The 16,636-nt window shown below is 55.4% G+C and overlaps 2 protein-coding genes across 3 annotated transcripts in view; one reads left to right on the forward strand and one right to left on the reverse strand.

Annotated features, from left to right (window-relative positions):
* The window catches only part of MED15 (mediator complex subunit 15), a 35,983-nt gene extending 31,334 nt beyond the window's left edge, over nucleotides 1-4,649 (forward strand). Inside the window, exons 9-17 of the mRNA XM_072953697.1 lie at nucleotides 416-552; nucleotides 660-787; nucleotides 868-1,002; nucleotides 1,072-1,135; nucleotides 1,901-1,967; nucleotides 2,335-2,495; nucleotides 2,593-2,759; nucleotides 3,080-3,178; nucleotides 3,733-4,649. Coding sequence (XP_072809798.1) covers nucleotides 416-552; nucleotides 660-787; nucleotides 868-1,002; nucleotides 1,072-1,135; nucleotides 1,901-1,967; nucleotides 2,335-2,495; nucleotides 2,593-2,759; nucleotides 3,080-3,178; nucleotides 3,733-3,869 — 1,095 coding nt within the window. The 3' untranslated portion in view covers nucleotides 3,870-4,649. The remainder of the gene's footprint in view (nucleotides 1-415; nucleotides 553-659; nucleotides 788-867; nucleotides 1,003-1,071; nucleotides 1,136-1,900; nucleotides 1,968-2,334; nucleotides 2,496-2,592; nucleotides 2,760-3,079; nucleotides 3,179-3,732) is intronic.
* A 551-nt stretch (nucleotides 4,650-5,200) lies between these two features.
* Nucleotides 5,201-10,320, reverse strand: LOC102534739 (coiled-coil domain-containing protein 74B). Of its 2 annotated transcripts, none has more exons than XM_072952909.1 (8): nucleotides 9,972-10,320; nucleotides 8,838-8,882; nucleotides 7,892-7,951; nucleotides 6,949-7,111; nucleotides 5,998-6,202; nucleotides 5,844-5,923; nucleotides 5,695-5,766; nucleotides 5,201-5,605 (listed from the first exon to the last, which is right to left on the reverse strand). In XM_072952909.1, exons 1-8 carry the CDS (start codon nucleotides 10,228-10,230, stop codon nucleotides 5,467-5,469), a joined length of 1,023 nt encoding a protein of 340 aa, XP_072809010.1. In that variant the 5' UTR covers nucleotides 10,231-10,320; the 3' UTR covers nucleotides 5,201-5,466. The 2 variants fall into 2 exon arrangements, with proteins under 2 accessions (XP_072809010.1, XP_006219149.2); XM_006219087.4 differs by having other exon boundaries at nucleotides 5,998-6,187; nucleotides 9,972-10,316.
* Nucleotides 10,321-16,636: the final 6,316 nt, after the last annotated feature.

Consider the following 16,636-nt stretch of genomic DNA (forward strand, 5'->3'; position numbering starts at 1 on the left):
CCAGGCCAGGTGTGCCAGCGAGGGCACCGCGGGGTAGCTCTGCTCCCGTTAGGCAGGCCCAGGTGGGACATAGTAAGACATGGTCTTCCCACGGCCCTGTAGCTGGGCTTCTCCTTGGTGCCATCAGAGCTGGGGTCACCGGTGGCCTGTGGGGTCTCATGCAGGCTTGTGGGAAACAGTCCTGCCTGTCACAGAGCCTCCCCTCCACAGGCTCCCACACTCTGGATGGAGGGCCCAGGGATGTCCTTTCCCAGCCCAAAGTCCCCTTCTGCCAGCACCTTGTTCACTGTGTGCCCACTGGCACCCATGGGTCGGGGCATGTGCCTGTGTCTTTGAGAGGTGGGGTGTCGGAGAAAGGCAAGGGTGGGCGGGGCGGAGGGAGGCCGGTGAGTAGGCTGAGCCCCTCCCCCTGCAGGTCAGCCAGAGCAGCCTCACCATGCTGTCCTCGCCATCGCCGGGCCAGCAGGTGCAGACCCCGCAGTCGATGCCCCCTCCCCCACAACCATCCCCGCAGCCCGGCCCGCCCAGCTCGCAGCCCAACTCCAATGTCAGGTAGGCCTGCCTTGTGCCCCTCCTCACCTGGCTCCCGGACGCCTGCTGGTGCGCAGTGCCTGCCCGATGCCCCAGCTCACAGCACTTCCTTTCTTTGCCCACCGCAGCTCCGGCCCCGCCCCATCCCCCAGCAGCTTCCTGCCCAGCCCCTCGCCGCAGCCCTCCCAGAGCCCAGTGACGGCGCGCACCCCGCAGAACTTCAGCGTCCCCTCCCCGGGACCTTTGAACACCCCTGGTAAGTCAGGCCTGGGCCGGGTACGGCCCTCGAGGCAAGGGCTGGCGGTCTGGGCCGCGCTCACGGGCCGTGCCCTGCAGTGAACCCCAGCGCTGTCATGAGCCCCGCGGGCCCCAGCCAGGCGGAGGAGCAGCAGTACCTGGACAAGCTGCGGCAGCTCTCCAAGTACATCGAGCCGCTGCGCCGCATGATCAACAAGATCGACAAGAACGAAGGTAAGGCCGGTGCGGCGGTGGGGGACTGGTGGGCGCCAGGCCAGGTCTCAGTGCCCCCTTCCGTTCCAGACAGGAAGAAGGACCTGAGTAAGATGAAGAGCCTTCTGGACATCCTGACAGACCCATCCAAGAGGTGAGCTCTTCCCCAGGGCCATGGGGAGGATGGGGCACCTGCCGCTCACAGAGGGTCCCCGGTTGCTTGGTCGGCCCAGCCTAGGGCACATGCTGGGTGACAGTGAGTTTGGAGAGGGGGTCCTGGGGCTCTAAGCGCCCAGCCCCTGCCTTTGCCAGCACCTCACCTCTGCCTAGCTCCAGGCCGCCGCTGACCTTGACGGGCCTCAGTCTGACCATCAGCCCTGTCTTGGACTTGCTGGTGGTCTTGGGCTGCTTCTGTTGCCCCATCTGCAAAAGGACACTGCAGCTCACACTGGCTGTGGGTGAACCGAGATGGGGTCTTGAGAAGCACTTGGAAAACAGTGGGCACACACATGTCCCTTCCCTCGGCCAGCGCCACTGCCTGCACGTGGACTGGCCTTTGGGTTACTCCCTCGGCCTTGGCTCAGGCCAGGCCCCCTCTCTGGAACATCTTCCCTGTTCTACTTATCTGGGTAGAATGCTGGATACTGAGGAATGGGCCTGTTGGAACTGGACAGCTGGCCAGGCCCTCACTGGGGTCATGGGGTTGGGGGACAGGGGCCTGGGCCCCTTGCCTTAGACTCTGGGTTTAGGAACAGCAGGTGGAGTGGCTGGGGTTCCTGAGGAGGGCTCCTATGTCCAAGGCCCCTGGCTCAATCCATCCAGAGGAGGCCAGATGATCAGTGATTGGAATGAGAACGTGAGAGCTGCCGGCTCCCCTGTCCTCCCATGCAGAGGGTCAGCCACATCCTCTCACCCATAGGTGCCCCCTGAAAACACTGCAGAAGTGTGAGATCGCTCTGGAGAAGCTCAAGAATGACATGGCAGTGGTGAGTGGGGTGCTGCAGCCTGGTGGTGCTTGTAGGGCCACAGGCGTCTCTGAGGAGGTTGGAGGAGCCTCCAGTCAGAGGAGGGCCAGAGAGCCCTGCCCCAGAGTCCTCTACCAGGTCCAGTGGGGCAGGAATGGGGGAGAAATTGGCCTCTGGCTATGGCCCTACAGAGCATAGGTTCTCACGCACAAGAGAGAGCGAGCCCCGGGGCTGGGACCAGGGGAGGGTGAACATGATGGGCCGTCCTTGCAGGGGGTGGTGGAGGTGGGGGGAGCACAGGGAGTCTGGTCATGCCTGAGGATGAGCACCTTGGGGTCTGCAAAGCACCCCCCCGGAGCAGGCTGCTGACCCCACTGTCCTGTCCTAGCCCACGCCCCCTCCGCCCCCGGTGCCGCCGACCAAGCAGCAGTACCTGTGCCAGCCACTCCTGGACGCTGTCCTGGCCAACATCCGCTCGCCCGTCTTCAACCATTCCCTGTACCGCACGTTTGTGCCAGCCATGACGGCCATCCACGGCCCGCCCATCACGTGCGTACAGCCCGGGGCTTGGCTCACGGTGGGTGGCAGGCAGCAAGTCCTGGGCCGCAGCCTGGCCCGGTGCGGTCACCAGGGCTACCTCCTCCAGGGCCCCGGCGACGTGCTCCCGGAAGCGGAGGTTTGAGGAGGACGAGCGGCAGAGCATCCCCAATGTGCTCCAGGGGGAGGTGGCCAGGCTAGACCCCAGGTTCCTGGTGAACTTGGACCCTTCTCACTGCAGTAACAACGGCACCGTCCACCTGATATGCAAGCTGGGTGAGTGCTGGGCGGGGGGCCACTTGCTCACACCCCAACACCAGGCCCTCCAGAGCCTGCCCACTGTCCTCCTTGGTCCCCACCTACCTGGCCCACCTGCACTGAGGGCTGGGCCCTGAGCCCCCACATTCTTACCTCTTCCACTCGTGCAGTGGTGGTTCTGCTGGCCTGAGAGGCTCTGGGGTAACCTGGAAGCCTCGAGTCAGGGACTTCAGCTTTGCAGCCTCCCTAGAATCTACCAGGGCATTAGGGGTGCTGGTCGGGAGCAGGACTGTGAGGTGAGGCAGGCCGGGTCACAGGTGTGACTTCCTGTGTTGCAGATGACAAGGACCTCCCCAGCGTGCCGCCGCTGGAGCTCAGTGTGCCTGCTGACTACCCCGCCCAGAGCCCACTTTGGGTTGACCGACAGTGGCAGTATGGTGAGTGAGCCAAGGTGGCAGCGGTGGGGCCAGGGCAGGCGGCTCCAGGCTTCCCTCCCTGAGCCCCAGCTCTGCTGAGGCCCATCCTGGCTCCTCCGTGATGGACAGGAGCAGTCGCCCTACAGTTGAGAGAGCAGGGTCTCTGCCCCTGTGGTGTCCCGTTGCCTGTTGTCCTGCAGTTCTGGGGCAGCTGTGTCCAGTGGGTGGGTGTTGAGCAGGCCCAGCGGTCCCTCTGGGCCTCTGCAAAGCTGACGTTGGGGCCCAGATGTGTGACATAGCCCCAAGGCCCAGAGAGAGCCCTGTTGATGGGGGCAGTCCCCCTGAGGCTTAGCTGGCATGTGGAGAACCAGGGCAGGGACCCCTAGGCTGTCCCAAAGGGAAAGCCCTGGGCTCCAGACCATTCATAGTTCCATTCTCTGTTGGTGTGCAGTCTTGTGGGGAAGCCAGCCACCACCCCACGGCATCTGGGAGATGGTGTCCCTGGTCCCCAGGGCTGGGGGCAGGCCAGGGTCCTGGCAGGGAGCACAGTGCTCACAGCCCCTGCTCTGTTGCAGACGCCAACCCCTTCCTGCAGTCGGTGCACCGGTGCATGACCTCCAGGCTGCTGCAGCTCCCTGACAAGCACTCGGTTACGGCCCTGCTCAACACCTGGGCCCAGAGTATCCACCAGGCCTGCCTCTCAGCTGCCTAGCCACCACCACTGCCGCATCTCGGGCTGCCCACCCACCCACCCACCAGGGACATCAGGGCGGCCGGCAGCCTTGTCAGGGCCACGTGTCGGACGTTTCTAGATACTGGCTTCCTTAGAGAGCCTGGGCTTAGGTTAGCTTTCCTGCTTTTATCTTCTGCCTTGGGGACCTGCCGGGCATTTCCCACACTTGGACAGAACAGGACAGGCGGGTGATTGTGGAGGTGTGGGGCGGGGCCCCCAGGAGTCGGACATGGCCCAGGCCCTGTGCTCCTCGGCCTGCTGTCCCCGTGGCCTCTGCAGGGCCCGTGTCCCCCCTCAGCAGCACAGAGTGGAGACTGAGGTCTTGTTGGAGCCTCTGTGTGCACCAGAAAACCCTTCTACGTTTCTGTGGGGGAACACGCCAAACATAGGAAATCCTTAAAACACACACAGGATCCTCTGATGAGTTTTGGGTTCAGTCCGTGCCACCGTCGGCATGTGGGGCACACCACAGGGCAGCTCCAGAATCTGCTGGAGGGGAGGTCGGGCTGGGCTGTGAGTCCCCAGCCAGTGGTTGGGCCTCATACCCCACGGGGCCATTCAGCTCTGTGGGGATGCCCGGGGAGCAGGGTGGGTCCTGTGTCTGGCCCCAGGCCCACTGGTGAAGCGCTGGGGCCCGTGCTCAGGGCGGTATGTCGTCCTCCGCCTGCAGAGAGTGAGGGCTCCTGGCAGTGAGTTCCCCCTTTCTATGTGTGTTATTGTGTTGTCTGTGGTTCTTACAATAAATTTATTCTTCCCGTGTCTTGTCTTGGATTCATCACTGTGTCCGCATACCCGCAAGTCAGAGGCCCTTTCTGTCCAATGCTGGGCCCTGTCAGGGCTCAGCTGCACTGAACCTTGGAGACGGCCATGGAGGCCCAGACATTCCTCATCTTGGTTCACCCCCAGGCTCCCTGCTCCCCAAAGCGGGACAATGTGAGATCAGCACCGAGGATGTGGCTGGTGGGGCCGGGAAGACTGTCCTGCTGGGCAAGGGTCAGCACCGAAGCAGCTGTTCTGACAATTGAGGGGGGTGGTGTGCACCCATCACGGGGTGGCGCCCTAGCGTCCTGGACCCACCGATCCCCCCGTGGCCATGGCCCTGGCCCTTCACAGAGGAAGGCAGGTTGGGTAGGGCCGCTTACCAGCTGTGTTTGTCCGTAGAAGCAGGATGGTGTGTCACCCCTGTGTCTAGGATGCTGTGTGGGCTGTGCCCTGGATGAGCAAGGGGGCCGCCTGGCAGGCCCCTCTCACTGCAGGGAGCGGAGCTGGGGGCACACAGGGCTGCATAGCCAGTGAGGGGAGAGACACGATTGAGAGAAACGAGCTTTATTTCCCGTCTTCAACAGGTAGGGTCACACTTACTTTAAAATAATGAGTTTGTGTAAATGCAGAATAGCAAAATACTGGGCAAGAAAATAAACCATTCCTCAATTCTGAGACCAAGTGCTTTATCTGCCACAAGTTTGTGTATCTGGAATGAACGTACTAGAATCCTGCTAACGTGCTAACTAGAGGGTGAGCATCTGCAGCTGCCGGTGCGGGCCTGGCCCCAGCCCAACGCACAGGCACCGGGTGCTCAGAGCACAGAGCGGTGCAGGCGCCGGCTCTGCACCACCTGCAGCCTCCTCTGCCGCTCAGCAAAGTTACTCCTCAGGCTCTGCTTGAGCGCAGGCAAGATGGCACACTCTGCCACAGGCACCGGGCTCAGGAGCAGGCTGGGGGCAGAGGGTGAGTCAGGTGAGGCCCCTCCATCCCCACAGGCACTGGGCTCGGTCTGCCCACCTCCTCTGCCAGTGGAACTCACCATTTCTTGGAGATGCCCTTGGTGGAGACCCTGGGGAGCTGCGTGGTCCCTGGGTGCAGGGCCTCCTGGTCCCTGGGGAAGGAAGAGTCCCAGTGACCCCCAGACGGGTCGGCCCTGTGGCGACAGGACGGGCCACATGGGGCACTTACTTGGAAGAACTCAGTCCAGCCTCCTCGGGGGCCGCCTTGGGCCCCTGGCTCCCTTCCAGGAGGGCCTTCAGGTGCTGCAGCTGAAAGGTAGGGAGGAGAGGCCAGGTGGGCGGGGCTGCAGAGGGGCCAGGGCACCTTGCAGGCCAAGCCTCACCTCTTGGGCCTGCAGCAGGTTGGCGTTCCACAGCTGGCGGATGACCACTTCGCACTGCTGCAGCGTGGCGGGCTTGCGCAGGTGTGGGGGCAGGCTCGTGGAGGGTGGGGCTCCTGGTACCTGCTTGCCCCTGTGCTGACTGCCTGCCGCCAAGGTGGCCCCTGGATTAGAAATCTCCACTTCTTCGTCTCTGAAACAGGCATTACTGCAGCCCAGAGGTGGCTGGCCAGGAGGGTCTGGCCACACCGCCTCTCAGGGCAGCACCCAGCCTCCTGGGGGCCTGGCTCCCTCCTGCTGACCAGGATGCTCCAGGTAGCAGGTGGGGCGCTCTGGGGTAGCTGTGACCCGGGCACGTCCCTCCCCTCTAGGTACACCGAAGAGTCAGGTGTGGTTCAAGCTGCCTGGTTCCCTGGATCCGGACCCCAGACCTGGAGGGGCGGTGGTTGTGGGGGGTGGGATTTAAAAGGCTGAGAAGCAGGAGCCTGGCCTGCTGGTCACCCTACCCAGGGGACAACAGAGTCCCCTCCTCGAATGTGAAGTCCAGGCTCACTGCTCTTTCCAGCAAGTCTCAGGAACTTGAGCATCACTGGAGCCTGGTCCTGCTCTGGTCTGCAGGCCCCGTGCCCTCCTGTAGCGCACCCAGCACAGTTCACGGGATGGGACAGGGCGCTGGATTCAGGGTTCTCTTGGTGAAAAGCAAGCTGATTTGGAGGCCAAGATACTTTGTTTCTGTTCTTTGAGAAAATGGTTTAAGGGCTGCTGCCCTCTGGTGGGCTCAGGTCAGTGCAGGGACCCTGCAGGACCCCCTGGGCAGCAGAGACTTCAGTGCCCACCAGATGGGGGAGCCCAGAGTATGCTTTCACAGCTTGCTTCACGCTGGAGACCTGCCCATTGGGAGGGCAATACAATGGGCTGGTTCCAGGGTGTCCCGTGGAGTGCTGGGAGCCTTACTTGGCCAGTCCCTGCACCCCGAGGGCTTTGTCCAGCTTGCTGCTGTGAAGCAGGGCAGCAACCGACAGCTCCTCCTCCAGGTCCAACTTCTGGGGCATGTCAGCTTTCGAGTCTTGCTTCTTGGAGAAGCTGGGCTGGGGCCTGGCCTTGCTCTGAGAGTTGGCTGCGAGTCAGACCCAGATGGGGTCAGTCACTGGGCGCCCAAGGGTTCCCGCCCCTGCTTTGGTTTCCTCTCTGTAAAGCAGAGATGGTAACAGACCCCTCCCAGAGGCACAGATGAGGGAATGGGGGCCAAGCCCTTGGGGACCCTGCCCACTGGTCAGAAGCAGCTACTGTGGGTGGGGACAGCCCCACACATCTCACTGGGCGGTCTCCTCGCAGACCTCAGTAGAGGCCAGGGCAGGGTGGCCAGCCACTGTTCCCTGATTCTGAACCCCATTTTCAGGTCTGCTTTCCAAGGACAAGGCCCCTCGCCACGTGGGTCCCTCTTACAAAAGGGAAGGCCCTTCCTGGAAAGGAAGCCCCATGTCCCAGAGGCAGAGTAGAAGGGAGGCCCTCGACGGCCCTCAGTGCAAAGATGCTGTAAGTCCAGGCTCTGCGGGCAGGGCCAAGCCACTCGCGTCCTGCTGGCTCTGGGGGACACGCGAGCAGCAGGACCACTCAGGTCTCCTGTCAGTGGGCCTGACTGTCCCCAGCCTCAGCTCCCTCTTGGAGGTTTCAACTCACAAGGCACCTGGGGACCCTCCTTGGTCCTTCAGCTACTCCTTAACCCCAGAGTCCACAGGGCCTGGCAGAGGTGCTCCTCCACGGTCTGCCCCAAAGAGAACTGCTGTGCCCTTTCAGCTTCCTGGTCAGTGCCCCGCTCTGGCCATTTCAGGCCTGGGGGCGCCGGTGGGTACTTGGTTTTCCCTGACTCTGAGTGCAAAGGTGCTGGCACGCTCACCTGACACCGTCGTGTTTGAGATGGACTTGTTGCACTGAAAGCTGGAACTGGAGATGCTGCCTGTGGGGGACACACAGGGGTCAGCCCGAGGTGGCAGCAGCAAGACTCCTGTCCTAGCTTCCTCAGTGCTGTGAGCAAAGGGCCAGGCCCACCTGTGCCCACCTCCTGGCCTGGCCAGGACCCAGCCCTCCCCCACAGTCCGATGAGGCAGCCCTGAACCCTGCCAGTGCTGGAGGGAGTGGAGGCCCATGGGGCTTGGGATGCAAGAAGCAGCGGGCCCTGAATGGGTGCATAGGGGACCCTCACACTACAGGACTGGGACTGCTAGCTGTGCCGCCCCACCAGAGAAAGGCCCCCACCACCCCATTCCCTCTGTGTCTCCCAGGAAGAGCCCTGGGCACACCCCAGACTGGGGCATTCCAGGCTGGCACCACTGACCACTCAGACCACCTCCCAGTGTCAGACCTGGCTCCAAAGGTAAGGGCAGAGAGGGAGCCCAAGATTCGGCCTGGGTGTCCCTGGGCTGGGCGGGGGGACAGGCAAGGTGGGTGGGCCACAGATGAGGATGTGCCCCCATGTCACTGCAGAGGTGACAGGGAGGGTCCAGGAAGGAGTGTGCCCAGGGCATGACGGACCAGAGGTACGGGGCTGGGGCCAGCCACAGCAGCAATCTCAGGAGAGTGAGGCCAGGACAGGTGGTGGGTCCTGGGTAGCACCCCCTACTCCCAGCCGCTCTGCCCCTGCCACACAGACCTCAGGCTTTGGGCACCCCAAGGGGGGACCTGCCATGCCTGGGTGCATGACATCACCCAGACCACAGCTGGCAGCAGTGAGTCTGTGCCTAGCCCACCCCCCTCCAGGATAGCTCGCGTGGGCCCAGGCAGTCTGGAGGGCTGCTCTTGAAGGCAGTAACTTTCCCCCAGGCTCCTGTGAGCCTCAGTCTTACCTTTCTTCTGCGGCTTCTGATTCATGATTAGCTTATAGTGGAGATCTGAAAACAAGCACAGGCTCTCCTTGTCATCTCCGAAGCCACGGCCACTTTGAGAGAAGAGGCTTGGCTTGCCCTGACCGCTGTCCCTGTTGAGCCCCTAAGAGACTCTGCCCCATGGGCTGAGCCTTTGCCCCAGGGCCCCAAGGTCAGGAATGCCTCTGGCTATTCCCTGAGCCAGAGATCCTGCGTGAGCACTTGCCCCCAAGCCCACCCCTCCATCATGACGTCTACAGGGCACCCTCTGCCAAGCAGGGCTCAGGCGCTGGGGGAACAGGAGCGAATCAGGACGGCCCAGCCCTCCAGGGGCCCCTAGCTCGGGATGAGCAAATGTGCAACCATCAAGTGATGCCCTGGACAGGGGCCGGCCACATCCAGCCTGGGCATCAGGGAGGAACTGGGATGACAGTCAACAAGACAAGGGAGGACAGTTCTCAGAGCTTTCTGAGGTGCTCTTCCCGGCTTATAATCCTCAAATGTGTCTTGAATAAAATTATCCATTTCTTTCTTAAGAAGAAGACGGCGGGGAGGGGAGAGTCCTGACTTAATGGATACTCGGTGGTGGACTTGGCACCCCAGGGAAAGGCCCAAGGAGAAGCCAGGGGAACGTTGACCAAGGCAGGACTAGAAATGTGGGCGGAGGGGCAGAGTCCCATCCAGGAAGGCCTGTACGTCTGCTTTGGGCCTGGCCCATGGAGTGAGGAGCCCCCAGGGGTGTGAGGTTAGGAAGACCCTGCCCTGAGAAGTCGCGTGTGCACAGGGCCCAAGGTGTCAGGAATCCTTCTGGGGCCCCTGATCTGGGTGTGCTTAGGTTGTGAAAATTCACTAAGCGAACTTTAGGGGTATGTTTCACTTCTACACATTTTTAAAACGAGGCAAGCCTGACTCTACCTCGAGAGGAGAGGCGGGCCGGGTTATCTGGGCCAGGGTCAGTAATATTGTGGCCACACCGGCCCCTGCCAGATGGGCAGATCGCCCACGACGACCAGGGTTTGGGCCTGGGGCGGGGGGGTGGGGCTTCAGGGTCTGCGTCTTCCTCGGCCTGCGTGCGCTTCTCGGTGCCGAAGGCCCCGGCCCGCAGCCCGGACTCACCCTTGTTCTCCCGCTTCAGGTGCTCGATCTCCTCGTGGAGCTTGACCAGCGTCTCCGAGTGCTGCTGCTGCAGGAACTGCAGGCTCTTCTCCAGGTCCAGCACCCGCTTCTGCGCCTCGCTGAGCCCGAGCGGCGCGCCGTACTGCCCGGAGTGCGGGGGGACCGCGGGCAGGCGGGCGCGCGGGCGCGAGGCGCCCCGGGAGCCCGGGACCCCGGAGCTGGGGGGCCGCTGCCCGGCCGCCACCCACAAGGTGCTCATGTAGCTGCCTCCGCCGCTGCTGCACGCCTACTCTGCGGCCGGACTGCCGCGGCTTGGCGCCGCGTCGCCATGGAAACGGGCGCCCCCGATGGAGGCCTGCGTGCGACGGGGCGGGGCCTGAGCGCTGGGGCGGGGCCGCGGCCTGGGCTGTGGGACGAGATTGTGATGGGGCGGGGCCTGGGTGCTAAGGCGGGGCTGCGATGCGGTGGGGCCTGGGGCGGGGCGGGGTTGCGATGGGGCGGGTCCAGAGTGCCCGGGGCGGGGCTGTGGAGGGGGTGGGGCAGGGCGCAGTGAGTACACCTGACTTAACAGGCATCTTCTTAAACCAGAGAATTGTCTGCCTTTACAGTAGGTCTTAATATTTAATTTTGTTCACTGGTTGTGTTTTAATATTTTACTTTTTGAATAGACGGTACGATTACAAGCTCAAAAATCAAAGGAATTCCACTTCTAATAATTGCAGAGCCCTAGCGCTTTATGAAATGTGAACTAAATACATGAAACAGCTGTCGGCAGGCACTGGGGTAGAACAAAAAGCAGGCGGAAACTGGAGGAAGTTAGCTCTTGAAAGAGGGCTGATTTTGCTTGAGAGCTCTCTCTCGTCATCCAGACCCGAACAGGAAGCCACAGGCTTATTGGCTGGAGAGGGCGGAGGATGGAGCTTGGGGGGCCCCGCTGCAGCTGCAAACGAGAGGGATGCTGGGAAGTTTGGAGCTATAAACTCCTTTCAATACGAGGCTGGCCTGAGATGCCAGATGTGGGCAAGATTCCAAAGATCCCAGGGCAAGACAAATAACGAGACACCAAAATAACAGAGTAGCTGCTGCCGGCTCCCAAGGGGATCGAGCATGGAAACTGACAAGAGAAGCTTGGTAATGCCTCCGTTTCCCATTTAAACCCCCACAGGGCTACAGCTTGGGAATAAAGACTGTGTTCTAGAAATAAGGGATCTGCGTTAAGAATAAGGACAAAATCAAAATATATGCATCCTAATGAAATGTAGAGGTTCATGGTGCTCTTCCAGTAATTCAACTGCCTAGACAACAAACTTCAACACGCTCCAGAGAATGGTAACAGAGCCCAGAGTCTCAGTGACACATTATCCACGATATCAGAAACACAATCATGAGAACCAGACATGGAAAGGAACAAACAAATGTGATCGATTCAACAAAAGTCCAGGTTCAGTCAACAGAAACAGATCCACAAATAATTCTAGACAATAGAAGTAACATAAAAGTACTGAATATGTTGAATTTATAATAAATATGTTAAATAAATGTTATAAGAAATGTTAGAATCTGCAGAAAAAGATGGCTATGGTGATTGAAACCATGGAGAATTTTTAAAACAATTGTAAAAACATATTTTAGAAAGGAAATCCTAGAACTAAAACCATATCTGAACTTCTGGTTTCCTGGTCCGACATGCAAGGAACTTGGACATCATCGTTCCCACCAACACAAAAATAAAAGAGCTGAACAAACTGAAAATCAGTGACTCTTATGAGACTCACCAGAGCACTGAGATCACAGGGCAAACCACTGCCCCAAACTGGAGAGACAGACAGCTCGGTACAAAGAGTCACAACTTACTGCGTAGGATGCAGAGACCTCCACAGCATCCGGTACCAGGACCGGAGAATGTAAACTGTAATTGCTGTCTTGCTGATCTGGCTCAGTGTGGGCAAGTTAAAAAACCCAGGGAGTCCAATCTTAAGCTCTCTCCTGCCCCTGTGGTCCTACCAGCTTCCTACAGGGAAGAGCGGGTGCAGGTGGGCCACAGGCACTCAAAAAAATCCATCCACCGTGGTAGAAGTGACTCAAACACGGACGATAAACCCAAAGTCCATCCTACACCCCCATCCCGAGAAAGGAAAGGGTAGTACCTGAGCTTTCTCTGTGTTTGCCTACTTATACTCAGACACTTATGGGTAGGACTCAGGTTTGTCTGCTGTGGTTTTGGGTTTTGGGGGGCAGGTGGTAACTAGGTTTATTTATTTATTTGTTATGTTTATTTTTAACAGAGGTACTGAGATTGAACCCAGGACCTCGTGCGTGCTAAGCATGTGCTCTACCACTGAGCTATACCCTCCCCCCATCTGCTGTGGTTTTTAACTGTTTCTGTTTAACAGGACCCTGGCATCCATTTTGCAACTTGGTTTATGTCTTAATAGCACGTCCTAGAGAACATTCCAGCGAGTTCAAGAGTTCCTGTCTTTGTTTTTTATTCCATAGTATTCTCCCGGCTGTTCCTCCTTCTGCTCTCCTGGGCTAAGTAATAGTGTTCCTGTTCCAAATTCACACTGTGACGAAGCATCAGAGAGGATATCCATCTCTTTACTCCCTTGCAAAGTGGGATGTTATGAATATTTTAATGTTACCACAAATTTGAATCATATCATTAATTTTCATGCCTCTTTAGCACACTTTCAAACAGGATGCTACTGGGCCAAGGAAAGAGGGGGCTCCATGGATTAGAAGAGGATAGAAACACACTGGCGAAGTGGGGAGGGTAGAGCTCAGCAGTGGGGCTCATGTTTAGCACGTACAAGGTCATGGGTTTGGTCCCCAGTTAAATTGAAAATAATAATAATAATAAGTAAGCCTAATTACCTCCTTCACCTCCAAAAAAAAGCATTAAAAAAACCCCCACATTTGCAGGTGTGCAGGCATGTGGTGTATGATAAACTGGTGGTGAAAGGCTGGCTCAGTTGTTCACAGTGTTACCCACATGTCAAAAGTAAAGTTAGATTTCTACTAAATAAAAAATAGATAAACAACAAGGACCCACTGTATAGCACAGGGATATATTCAGTATCTTGTAATAACCTATAATGGAAAATAATCTGAAAAAGAATATACGTACATGTATAACTGAACCACTGTGCTATACACCTGAAACCGACAGAACACTGTAAATCAACTATACTTCCATTTAAAAACAAGTAAAGTTATATTTCTATACCCCACCATGCACAGCAATAAATTCCAAGTGGATTAAGAGCTAAATGTAAAAATCTAATTTATAAAAATTAGTCCTGTACTAAGAGAAAATATTTTTAAAGTTGTTTTTAACCTTGAGTTAGGAAGAGCTTCTTTAATAAGGCACAGAACGCTGGAACCGGGACAAAAAAAAAAAAAGGCTGATAATTCTGACTCTATAAAAAATTTCCTGTGCTTCCAAATTAAGAAGACAAATAAATAACAGGCCTGGAGAAAATACCTAGAACACACGTAACAGAGAAAAGAGAAGTATCTAGATTGCGTTGCCAGTTCCTACACATTAAGAGACAATACGGTAACAGGTACAGTGACACCACGTAGAGTGAAATGGCTGAGGAACAAGTGAATGAGATTATGCAGGGGAGAGGCTGAGGAAAGGAGAGTTACCAGGCACCTGAGAAAAGTCATTTCTCACGGCCAACCACTCCTTTAACATTTTAGTTTCCAACAATTAAGGCAAAAGGAAAAGTCGTTGTGGAATGGAATTTTCATTGGCTGGCAAAGGAAGACACACAGATTTCTCAGGCACCAAATCGGAGGGATTTTGCGTTTGGTGGTTTGGATATGAAACACTGATTTATTGAATATGATGGACGACATCTTCAACAGAGCTTTTCCTGAGACAGGCAAGTCAGACAGACACGTGTTTTATCCTTTGCTTATTTTAAATGTATGTATTCCTCAATAAAATTGACGCGATATTCCCCAATGAAGTTAACACATAATCAAGATTTTCAAAAATCTACCAGGCCAGGAAAGCTTCCGTCTTCCCTGCCCCTCTTCACACGAGCACTCTGTATTCAGGGCTTCTCCTCCTTGTTTCCGCCATAGCTTTCAATGAGAGGCTTTTGCTTTTCTGTCTTGATTTATGAAAAAGAACCACTTTCTCTGGGCTCCTGTGCTGACAGATGAGGCTTGAACTCACAAATATCGCCAACCCTACCTTCTAATACAGTCTTAATATTATCATTATCTTCCCTATTATTTATATTTGTAATCTTCACTCCTTCATTTTTTTGCTTCCTTGACTTTTTTTGTTTAACTGAAGTACAGTCAGTTACAATGTGTCAATTTCTGGTGCACAGCACAATGCCCCAGTCATGCACACACATACATATGCTCGTTTTCATATTCTGTTACATTAAAGGTTAGTACAAGATATTGAATACAGCTCCCTATGCTGTCCAGAAGAAATGTGTTTTTTATCTGTTTTTATATATATGGTTAATATTTGCAAATCTCAAACTCCCACATCTATCCCTGTTTCCTTGTCTCTTGGCTCCACTATCTGTGAAGTAAGGATGTAAGTTCCTCTCTTTTGCCTTTTCAACCCTTCTCATTCCTAGATCACAACTTCTATCTCATTTTCTTTTTTCCATCATCAAGGTTGATAATGTTACACCATTCTATGACAATAATGAAATATATTGTACTGTTTCTATATGTTGATTCTAAAAGGTTAAAGTCAATCAACATGTTATACTTCTGTTTTCTTAGAATTTCCATTTGCCGTGTCAGGACTTGAATTATCTCATCTCCTCGTTGCCTGAAGTGATTCTCCAGGGCACAGTCAGCCTCTCCAGTCTCTTGTTTCCTGGCCGTGTCCCTCGTAGAACCCTGCATCTATACCACCATCTACACCAGCTCTCCAGACACAGCCATCATGAGAGGACTTCCTTCCTCGCCTCTCTGGATAAAAATCTACTCTTTTCTGGATCCCTTGCCTTGTTCCTTTCTTGTACTTACACTCTGGTGTTTCTGGAGCACATCCTCAATCAAATTCTCAAGAAAGGATGTGTGAGCAGGTTGATCTTCTGAGATTTTTTGTGCCTGAAAAAGTCTGCTTTGCCCTGAAACTCCTCTAATAATTTTGTGTATGAAAGCCTGGATTTAAAATACTTTTCCCTCAGCATTTGAAGTCTATTCAGGATCATTTGTCTATTCTGGTCTGATGCCTGTCAGATGCTGGTTGCTTCGTGGGTAAGTTGGTGTTTCCTTCTCCGTGAGGCTGGTCTGATCTTTCTTTGTCTTTGGGTTCTAAGATTTCACAGTGATGTTCCTATCTGCCTTTCTTCTTTGTTCATGGTGCCAGCACTCCTTGGGATGACTCAGCCTGGAGATTGAAGTGTTCCAGCTCTGGAAAATTACCCCCATCATCTCTTTGAAAATTTCTCCCATCCTAGTAGGAATCCCTCCTGGCCAAATGCTGTGCCTCCCAGGCTGAGTGACACACCTGTGTTTATATTTCCATTTCTTTGTGCTTTTTCTTTTCTTTCTGGGATATTTACTCCAAATATTTTCTTCCAGTTTCCCTACTTACAATTATATTTTCCGAACTTTCAAAAGCTGGGTTTTTTTTTTTTTTGCATCTGTGGTTTTACTTAGACCATATTGATGGTTTGTTAGTATCTGTAATCTTCGATCTTTCTGGTGATACTAGAGTGTGCTATTTTAGCCAGATTTCCTCCAGGGTCCTTTTCTCGTCTTATTTACCACAGTGTCTCTTTTTCATGTTGCAGACATTCCACAGATGCCTGGTCATTCCTGGGTGTCCGTTCACAGGCAAGAAGAAATTAACAAGTAGGTGGCCAGGAGCCAAAGGCAGACTTCTCAGAACTCCCTGTTCTTACGCGCAGCCGTCTGGAAACGATGCCTGACTGATGTGAAACTACAAAGTGTGATCTGAAGATGCCACAGCCCCGGCATGGAAACCCACTGCCTGCCAGGAGAACTGTCCAAACCCAGACAGAAATATGTGTCACGGAACCAACTCTGGGTCCACTCGCCCACACAGTGAAGCCAACCTCCTGACCCGGGTTGAGGTGAAGGAAAGTGCTATGTTTACTGCAGGCTCCAAGCAAGGAGTCCAGGCAGCTGGTGCTCTCAAGGCTGAACTCTCAAAGGCTTTCAGGGAAAGGTTTTTAAAGTCAAGGTGAGGGAGAGGGGCTGTGGGTGTGTGAACGCTCACTGACTTTCTTCTGATTGGCTGGTGGTGGGGTCATCGGAAGTCAACATCATCAACCTGTTTCAAGCTGGTCTGGGGAGCTTGTGGTCCATGTGCTTGTGGGCAACACACAGTTAACTCCTTCCACCTGGTAAGGGTTCAGTATCTGCAAAACAGCTCAGAGGACAAGGCTCAGAATATCATCTACAGCCCTTGAGGAGGAACTTGACTTTGTTTTATGGCTAAACTAACGGTCCTTGACTTTGTTTCATGGCTAAACTATGATTATTTTGTCTTGCTTGACTGTTTTCCTTTGTTTCTGCTTTTTCTTACTTCTCTGATTGACTGTATTCTTTGAAACTTGGGGAAGCTTAGGAGGCTAAAGGTTTTCTATAGACAAGAGGCAGGCGGAGGACACAGGGGTCTGTCCCAGGAAGGCCCCCTGGGGTCCTGCCCA

The sequence above is a fragment of the Vicugna pacos genome, chromosome 32 (assembly GCF_048564905.1).
Source record: "Vicugna pacos chromosome 32, VicPac4, whole genome shotgun sequence".
In the NCBI taxonomy this organism is placed as follows: domain Eukaryota; kingdom Metazoa; phylum Chordata; class Mammalia; order Artiodactyla; family Camelidae; genus Vicugna; species Vicugna pacos.